The sequence below is a fragment of the Dipteris shenzhenensis genome, chromosome 10, assembly GCF_047967505.1.
Source record: "Dipteris shenzhenensis isolate YYH24624 ecotype China chromosome 10, Dip_SZ_1.0, whole genome shotgun sequence".
In the NCBI taxonomy this organism is placed as follows: domain Eukaryota; kingdom Viridiplantae; phylum Streptophyta; class Polypodiopsida; order Gleicheniales; family Dipteridaceae; genus Dipteris; species Dipteris shenzhenensis.
In genome coordinates this window covers 17,019,292-17,029,579 of record NC_141605.1, presented here as the reverse complement: position 1 = coordinate 17,029,579, position 10,288 = coordinate 17,019,292, and the positions used below count along the sequence as shown (strand labels likewise).

Here is a 10,288-nt window from a genome sequence, read left to right as displayed (position 1 = left end):
ATGTAAGACGATCTGAGCCATCGGATCAAATTTTTTGAGGAATGGGAATCTCCAAACTGCTCGAAATCACTGCCCTGATTTGTAGAATGACACGTGATGAGCTCTCCTTGCCTCTGATAGCCGAGAAAGGGGGGGTCTGCCTTTCCCCCTAATCGTCGCGAGCTACTTGGCTCACGATTTTACAAGGGGGAAAGGAGTTCCCCGCCCTTTCCCGAGGCCTTCCTAGCTTGCAATATGGGCTCTTCCGGGCTTAGTTTAGTGCCCACATGTTGTTATGGCATGTAAAGCAAAGTTGCTGCATTATTCTACCCACTGAGTTGCATTTTTTTGATATAGCTCTGGAGTTATCTGTGCTTCTGATTACGATATGGCTTTTGCGTGTGCTATTTTACCCATCGCGTTTCCTTTAAAAAAATTCTATAAAGTATGACTTCCCCTCTTTGCTTTATGCTTGAGCAACTTAAGAGAAGCGTCGTCTCCTACACAACATTGCGCCATAATGGACATAGATGACCTCACAGCCGTTGTTCTAAGATTTGGAAAGCATCTTCCCCACGACACACCGAAAGCTCTTGAAATTTTTTCTAAACCATCAGTCGTGAAGGATGGCAAGGAGCTCATAGCCTTTGTGAAGCTCCACGCATCACTCCCAACTACCATGATGTATGTTGGGATGATGCGAGATGGAAGCTTCAGGTGGAAGCCTCTCTCAGAAGCCTTGGAGAGCATTCCTCGAGTTGACTCTCAAGTTATTGTCTTCTGCCAGGTGCCACCCTCACCAGGAAGTGGAATGCCGTGTCTATTATCGAGTCTAGTGGTTGTTTAAACTTTGTCTTAGTGTCTATTTTCTTTCAAACTATTACAAGGATACTCTCGTCCAATCCAAGAGCAGATACACGAATCACGAATCCCAGACGACGGGTAAAGGAGTTGTCTTGCTATCACTCCTTATAAGTAACACTCACAGGCAGATGGCTTCCACAAGAAGATGGACTGCGTGCCCCAGAGATTCTAGCCCTATGGTGCTTACATGCAAAAGTAGCGTATGTGCTTGCCTGGAAGAGCGCCGGAAAGTGCATTGCACATTTGTGCAAAACGCGCATTCGTGCACATGTATGTGCAGTCTTTGCACATATGTGATCACGTTGGTGCACTCGCAACTCCGGCGCCGAAAAATCGCCTGCAGCTGGATGGGCCCCGCTGTCGCGCGGAAACAACAAACTCAACAGGCGTAGATTTATCATCAGTCACAGAAGTATGCCGACCCAACTCATGTGATTGATTATGGCACGTTTTTGTCTGGCTTGCAAGCCAATAGACGTCGCCTATGCAATTGGGTTCGACTAAAGCATGGGATTGAGCCGAGAAGACGAGTATTGGTCTCGTATTGGTATGTTGGTTTATCGATGAGCCAACTGTGCACGAGGTAGTTTTTCACATGATTTTGGTGAAGGGGAAGAGAAACCGACGTGGTTGCAGGCTATACTATCAGAGTATGTCAAAAATCGTCAGCGTTTACATAAGGAGGGAAGCAGTACATTCTCAATCTTGACGATTGAAACCACACGTTTCTCTGTAGGAAATCTCAAGTTCATGAAGACTGGAAAAGCGAAAGCTATCTTAGTTCCATTAAGGCCATTGAAGTTCAAGGAAATGGAAAGTGTTGTCTTAGGCCTTATGAGCAGATTGGCATTGATGGTGCAACAGTCACCTGCAATTGAACACAACGTGGCTGAATGGTTGCAGCTTCTATTGAGGTTTTGTGGGGACATACCTCGCGTATTGGCATTGGCCCTCCAGTCGTTATCAGACGAGAATCTGTCAAGGTCTCCAGAAAGCTTGCTTACAAGCTTAAGTAGAAAGAGAAGTTACAATCAAGTAATTGTCTACTTGAATAGGTTTTTGGGAAGCTTGAGTCAGACCGACTATTTACGACGCTATCTAAAAATTGCTAATAAAGTTGCAGCTTTGCTAAGAGCGTTGGCAGTTTCAAATGTGGTCATGCGACAAAGTAAAGTCGTAGAATTTTCTCCCATATTTACAGACTGTTGGGGGACTTACACTACAAGGCATAGGCCATTTTCCGACGGAAATACCGACGCTTTTTACATTAAAAATTTTTTTTTCACAGGCGCAAAGGTCGCTATAAAAGTCGTTAAAATCGTTGGAAAAGGAGCGTCGCTATAAACCGTCGCTATATAGTGACGCTGTTAATCGTCGCTATATAGCGACGATGCAAATGTCACTATATAGCAACGATGCAAACGTCGCTATATAGCGACTCTGTTAATCGTCGCTATATAGCAACTCTGTTAATCGTCGCTATATAGCGACGATTAACAGAAGTAAAAAAAAAGGGTTAGTGGGGCTAAACAGGGCTTCCTTTTGGCCCTGTTTAGCCCCACTAATTCTTTTTTTTTTTTGTAATTACAAAAGAAAGTTTTTTATAACAAAATTTCCCTTGCTTACAGGGTGATACAAAATTGTTCTTGTGAACGATGAGGAAGAAATGCATATACATATACAACTGTGTTTGTAACAAAATTACCCTGTGAAAGGGCGATACAAAATTGCTCTAACGAGCGGATATACAAAATGCTACTACCACTACTAATCCGAATCCGAATTCGAATCGTCTTGTTGGCCTGTTCCCTGGTCCTCGGCACCTGCGTCTTCTCCCTCGTCCTCGGCACCTGCGTCTTCTCCCTCGTCCTCGGCACCTGCGTCCGATCCTTGCCCCTGTTGATCGCTCGTCTCTGATGATGGGACGCTTGAGCTTTGACCCTAAGAGTGAACCATATAAATCGAAAATTAGATTGGAACTTAAATTAAAAAGTGAGATTACAAGTAGGAGTAAACTTATACCGTGCGAGCAGCCACCTCAGCCCAATCAAATGTCGCTCCCATTGCCTCTTGCTCAATAAACCACGGCTTTGTTCCTATTCAAAATGCGCGCCGCGTCTCTGCATCTGTAGGAAGACGACCCATCGCAGCTTGTTGTGGATCCAATTTATGAGAGTTAGAGTTAGCTAAAGTGCATGTAATATGTAAGTAAAACAAATAGAACAATACATTAAATGGAAAGAAGTAGACTTACCACGGTTGCCTCGAACGCATACCGTCCGCCTGCACCAAAGTGCGAAGTACCTACGACGTCCAGCCGTCTCTTCGCAGCCCTCCTCTGACCCTTGAACATTTCGGGATGGTCCCTATGTACAAGCAAACCTGGTACTTTCTTATAGGACACTTTGGCTTTTTGGTGGATTTGACATTCCTACACATAACTGTAAGCATCCTTCTGCATTTTTTGCCAATAAACATAGCGTTCTAGCATTTTCAATGTGTTGTTGATGCCTCTATGGCCACTGGTGATGATGTCATGGGCATCATGGAGAAGAGCGTGCTGCTTGTCTTTAAGTAGACATAATCTATGCTTGTAGAAAAGCCACCCATCTTGGATTGAGTAATGACCACATAAGAGAGTCGTGGTGGCTAATTGATACTGAGTGCCAAACTCGTTGAATTTGCATATTGTGCTTTTATACAATCAAGGCCTTTTCCTTGAATCTCGAGCATAGTGGCCCCTGGAACTATTTGAATGGATTCCTTCCTATCGAAAGTAGCAACGACGGGGTTAATCTTTCTAGGTATATAATTGATCATACCCAAATTGATGGAAATTTTGACTCCATCGAGACTCCTCTACCCCTCCCCTTTTTTGGCAGCCACTCTTTGGTTGAAACGTGCTTCATTGAGAGGAGGCGGTTGTCTTTCTTTCCCTTTTTACCTCTTTGCCTCTCTTTTCTGCCTCTTTCCTTTCTTGTAGAGTGGTGGTTCTTTGCCTTATCTTCGACAATATATTCTTGGCAATGATTTTGGTCTGGCCAAAGGGGCAGCACCCTCAAATCCCGTGGCCGTTAAGGTCCTCCTCTTCCTGGAAGATAAGCAACAGCTAAAAGAAGCACTTCAATCACTTTATGATAATTGGTAGGTAGGATCGTGGGTCTGAGGCGATAGATGCATGACTAAATCTAGGTGAGCTTAGCACTAGAAGGTGACCACATTCAAGACATCACCATCTATGGTAAGGGGATATTTTCTTTGTAACTACGCCCACCAGACACTACCCTCACCCTTCTTGAGTAGAGCCCGATCTTCCTCCGCCCGCACATGGTGTATGTTTTCTTGTGAACCATGGATTCATGGTGGACATGGACACGACGCATCAAGTATCCCACTTTCTAGTGATGCTTCGCATATCGAGGCTCCCAATAGAGTATAGAGCCATCTTCCCATTCATAGGTCGAGCTATTAGCATGGTGATGGAGTCCCCACTAGATACAACATCGGTTGTAGTCGAGGTAGGAGAAGGGTGAGGAGTGGGAAATAGAGTAGGAGGTTGCTTGGAATAGATGGGAGGTCAGTGAAAATAGGTGGGAGGAGATTTTGGGTGGCTTACTTGAGAGATTAGGAATGCTTTGAGCAAAACGCCGCGCGTTTCGGCATTTCAGGTTTTAACCCACAGCGTCGCTATATAGCGACGCTTGTTCGTCGCTATATAGCGACGGAACAGAGCATCGCTATATAGGGACGCTTACTGTTTATTTTTTGGTGTGGCCTCTTGTGAAGCTCAAACATGCTATGCCTATAATTGTCAATATCTCCTCTTACTACATAGCCTTACTATATAGGATTTTTTGTTTCAATCCTTACTATATAGCGACGTCATTCTTTTTATATAGCCTCAAGAGAAGCTCAAATTAAACATGCTATGCTCATAATTGTGTACATCTCCTCTTCATGCTTATGTTTTGGTTTTATAAGTGTAGATGGAAGGGACGAGTGGAAGCTCATCCGATGATGCGCCAACGCCCGAGAGCACGAAGTGGCTTACGGAGAGGTTATATTGTCATTGCACTCATTGCAAGCGAGAAGTACACGACATCAACGTCGTATTATCATGCGCCACTTGCGGATGTATGGGGAGGAGCCGGAACTAGTACCCCCCGTTGGTGTTGCACATGTTGATGGATCATCGGTAAGTCAAAGCTATTTAAGTTCGCAATCTTATTGTATACCCGGAATTAGAAGATCTTCTATTTACACGAATGAGCTTATGACTGGATGACGAGGGTGACGAGGGTACACATATACCTTCTCACTTTCAACAAGACTATAGTCTCCCGGATGACGACGAGGGTATGGTCGACATGATGGATTCCATTTTTAGGGGCACTACATCCCACGTACACGTGATGTCAGAGTCTGAGGTGAAAATGCAAGAGTTGCAATCAACACAATTGTACGAGGGTGCCAGGATGTCTAAACTACATGCTTGTCTCTCAATCTTGAATCTACAAGTACAGTATGGGTGGTCAGATACAAGTGTCTCGGCCTTAATGAGGTTAGCCCTTGCATTAATTTGATTGACTCATTATTTGGATATTGTTTGTTTTGAGAATCATCATTTGGATAGTGTCTTTGTCATAGGTTGCTCCAAAAGATGTTGCCTGCACCAAATACCATGCCCGCATCAAGAGATGAAGCGAAAAAGATGCTAACAATGGTGGGTATGGATTATGATACCATCCATGCTTGCCGTAATGATTGTATTCTCTTTCGTCGTGAGCATGGAGATTTGGCTAGTTGTCCAAAGTGTGGGGAACAACGATATAGAGATGACTTGCAGGGTGAGAGGATACCGGTAAAGGTCTTAAGACACTTTCCCATCATTGCAAGAATACAACACATGTTTCGATGCAAATCCATAGCGGAGTTGATGACATGGCATGCATCTCATCGGTCCACTGATCACACATTGAGGATTCCCGCAGATTGTGCAGCTTGGAAGCACATAGATAATCAGTGGCCGGACTTTGCGAGAGAGCCACGCAACTTACATCTTGGGCTAGCCATGGACGGCGTGAATCCTTTCGGGTTACGCTCGACATCTTGGTCGACATGGCCCATAGTCGTGGTGAATTACAATATCCCACCATGGCTAACAATAAAAAAGGGACACCTCATGCTTGCACTACTTGTGCCAGGAAAGTACAAGGCAAAAAACATGGACGTGTACATGGCACCTTTGATAGAGGAGTTACAGATATTATGGAGAGGAGTGCAGATCTTTGATATTTCCAGAGCTCCTAGGCATACCAATGATATTTTAGTCAGGGGTATCTTGATGTGGACCATGCATGACTACCCAGGATATGGAGAGTGCGCAGGTACGTGGTTATGTCTTTACATGTACAATGAGGGATTATGCTTTTTTTACTCTCTTTTGCACGCATGTCTTGTACTAACATATTCATGCACGCGTGCAGGACTTGTTACAAGTGGGTATCATGCTTGTCTTGTTTGTGGACCCGCTCTGAAATCGCTTGCACGCTACTCCAAACACATGAGGAAAAATGTTTATGAAGGTCATGCTCGATACCTTCCGCTTGACCATCTCGCACGTGGAGGTCAGCTTGATCCACCACCATCATATTTGAAAGCAAGTGATTGGATTCAAGCTTGGAGGGAGAATGGAGAGAAACCTCCTCCTGGTATGAAGAGGCTATCGATCTTTCACGAGCTTCCTTATTGGGGTCAGTTACAAATCAATCATCTCTTGGATCCCATGCATATCTTTAAGAATGTGGGGGCTACCATTTGGGCACACTTGGTTGGTTCCAAGGACTCGAGAGGAGTGCGAGAAGACTTGCGTGCTATGAATAGGATGTCTCATTTGTGGCCCCAAGTGCATGCTTCAGGAAAAGTTGTCCTCCCGAAAGCAACGTGGATCCTCTCTACGAGGGAGGAGGCAGCGATCAAGGCAGACATTGCCTCTTTTCAAACACCGACAGGGTACATGCATTGCTTGAAAGGAGCATTTTCAAAGGACAATAAGCTTAGTGGCCTCAAGTCCCATGATTGGCACAAGGTCTTACAGGTATTCTAAGTAGAATTAGTGTACCGATAATAGTGATGCATTAGCGTAATTATTATTATGTTATATTGTTGACATGATTTCATTGTTGCTTTGATAGTTCATCCTTCCAATTACAATAAAAGGGTGCTTACAAGAAGATGTTAGAAATGCTATATTCAAGATCTGTGATATTGTGAGGTATGCTTACTATCAATTCACAGTATGTATTTTCTTTATGGACATGTGAAATAGGTGGATATCTCAAATATCTTACATATGCATGGACATGTGAAATAGGTGGATATCTCAAAAAGAGATCTCTATATCGAGCATCGAGAAGGCTAGGGTGGAATCCATCGAAGCCGTATGCTTGCTTGAGAAGCACTTTCCCTCAAGCATTATGACAACTCAAGTCCACTTGCTTGTGCACATAGTTGATGAGGTGGCTATAGCAGGTACCGTTCATAATCGATGGATGTTTTTTCTCGAGCGGTTTATGAAAACTTTAAAGGGGTTTGTAAGACAAAGAGCAATACCGGAAGCAAGCATGGCAGAGGGATGGCTTGTGCAAGAGTCATTAGTATATATCACAGAGTTTCTTGCATCCACGGATCCTGATATGCCGCAAGCTTGGCACAACAAGGATGATGATCGCATCATTGGCGAGGTCCCCCAAGGAAAAGGGATTGAAAGAAAGATGAGCGAAGAGCAAATGGAGAAATTTAATAAGTTTTGTATCCTCAATAGCCCTGAGATGCAGAAGTGGATTGAGAGATATGAAGTGGCCAAAGCAGAAAGAATAAATGCAAGGACGAGATTCAGAGTAATGTACAGGCGATCACAACCATATCCACAAGATCTGGCTCTTCTCCCTACTCACATGTCACTTGATTGGCTACAACTAGCTATACGTAAAGCCGAACGTGATGGAGAGACAATAAACGAGCGCGAGCGGGAGTTATCATCTGGATGTATGGTGCATGTAAGTTTCTTATCTCTTGACGTAATTAAGTAATTATTTGTGGCAATATATGCTATAAAATAGGTGCATCTTCATTGTTTTAATGATGCTCTTTTACAGTACAAAAAGTACAATGCATTATGGTCATATGGACGACATTTTCGCGTAGAACGCATCGATTCAAAGAGAGTCACGTATGATTGTGGAGTCATGGCTAACTTCACACAAGATAGCCGAGCAAGTGCTTCGGATACCAATCTTCTCTCCTCACAGTTGGATTATTGTGGAACCATATGCGACATCTATGAAATTGATTTCAGACAATTTACTATTTTCATTCTTGATGTAAAATGGTTTAGAACTACTTACAACGGTCCCCATGCGACTGTGAGAAAAGATGGTAGCGGTCTCTTTGCAATAGACTCCACCAAACATTGGACCGATGAAAGTGATACTTTTGTTCTTCCCGAGCACTGTGAGCTGGTGCATACTAATGATTTAATTAGTCGAAGCTTTCGTTTTTTAAGTCCATTGATATTTATACAATTGACGACATTTGGCACGTGATTTTTCATCTTCAATATAGGTGGTTTTTCATCCGGATCGTTCTGATCCAAGATGGTGGTACGTGATCCAAGTTGCACCACGAAGTAAGCAGATTTTTGAAGATCGAGATGTGGATATGGAGATGCCACTACCAATGCCGGATCCAATTGATGAATCTAGCGAAGAAGATGTAGATCACCATATGAGGCAAGAGGAAGATGCGCATAATGACATCGCATGGGAGGAGGATGGAGATCACGATATTGACGAGGAAGACAACAATCGTCAAGATCAATCACCACACTTAAGCTTAATTGAAGAAGATGATCAAATACTTTTAGGTGAACGTACGATGCTAGAGTACGATGATGATATAGGAGATCAACTCGGTATAGAGTTGGAGATAGACTTGCTTGGCGCCTTAGACTTGGCTCAAGATGAAACAGTTGATGTAAATGCTCTTATTTAATTTGATTTTTCTCATCTCAAACTTGGACATGAATATATGAGCTTCAAAGGCTTGATGTACATGCTCTCATTTTTTAATTCTCTATGAGCTCAAACATGTATGAAAATTTAAAAAATTTTGTCATTGGAAGAAAATAATTTTTAAGGCTTTTAAAAAAAAAAAACCTCTCTGTAAAACGTCGCTATAATATATTGTCTCAGTGTCGCTATATAGCGACCTTTAAAAGTCGCTATATAGCGACTTTTACTAATGTCGCTATATAGCGACGCTTAGTAAAAGTCGCTATATAGCGACGATTTACGACACCCGATTTTTATACCGACGATTAACGCTAAGCGGGCGCTAATCGTCGGTACGTAAACGTCGCAATAAGATGCATGTGTAGTAGTGTTAGAAGCTGAAGGACTTGTTGCCCTTAAGCTTCATGATATCACATAGCAGCTTAAAGCAGAGGAGAATGTGGAAATGAGAAAACTTGTCACTGCAGTAGATCCAGGAAACGCTGAAGTTCAGGTGCTATTTTGTCCTTTACTACTCTTCCATCTAAATGAGAGATACCTTGCTATCCCCGATGACAAAACATGGCTATTCTCAGTCCCTCAGGTTCATTGTCAGTGGTGGAAGAGAATAGAAAGTGCGCATATTGGTGTTCTTATGCTCAGATTGGAACTGTTACGTCTGTCATTCAAAAAAGACACTTTCGTTATAAGAGATATGTTTCCTTCTCATGTGAATGTGCCTTATGCTTTGGGTAAATTATGCTTTTACATGCCTCTTGAAAGTCATCCAGTGACAGATGTTAGTAACCAGCTTCGGAGTCGGGATAAGTTTTCTACAACATGCATGAGAGAATTCAAAAAGTTATGCTTTTCTTCGACCAAGCAAGTATGGGGCCGATTCCTGGTTTTGTGCAACTGAAGTCACAGAGATAAAAAAGTGTTCTTTCTTCTTCAATCAAGAAAGCACTATGTCTGACAACTCTTATGTTAGTTGTGCAAAGATATTGGAATCGTACTCACATGATTATGAGAGATGGTTTCGTGTGCTGCAGCTTTCTAGTACACAATTGGAAAGACGAGAAGATATCTTGTCTTCTAATTATGAAGAGGTTTCAGAGATGTCAACAACTCAGAGATATCATTTGAGGCCACATCATAAAAAAGCTAGCTTTGATACGGGGCTGGTGGAGGATATGGGCTCAGAAATTGAGGAGATGGAGGTGGAGATGGAGGCAGAGAAAGAGGATTTCAATGGCGAGTCTATTTACATATATTGCACAGATGAGAAGGTTTCATCCTCGTTTCATCTAAAACTCATAATCACTTATAGGAGCTAGCACTGTGTGGTGATCCTTGGGCTAAAAATACAATTTTGTGTACAGCCAAAAAGATTC

General features: G+C 42.9%; 1 protein-coding gene and 1 pseudogene across 1 annotated transcript; both read left to right on the top strand.

Moving 5' to 3' along the window:
• The first annotated feature begins 499 nt into the window (after nt 1–499).
• On the top strand, nt 500–1,938 carry LOC147897482 (uncharacterized; annotated as a pseudogene).
• Nucleotides 1,939–2,001: 63 nt separating this feature from the next.
• LOC147897481 (uncharacterized) lies at nt 2,002–9,865 on the top strand. The gene is made up of 3 exons (XM_087380028.1): nt 2,002–2,069; nt 3,827–3,878; nt 9,337–9,865. The coding sequence occupies exons 1-3, from the start codon at nt 2,002–2,004 to the stop codon at nt 9,811–9,813; spliced, it is 597 nt and encodes a 198-aa protein (XP_087236154.1). The 3' UTR covers nt 9,814–9,865.
• The last annotated feature ends 423 nt before the right edge of the window (nt 9,866–10,288 follow it).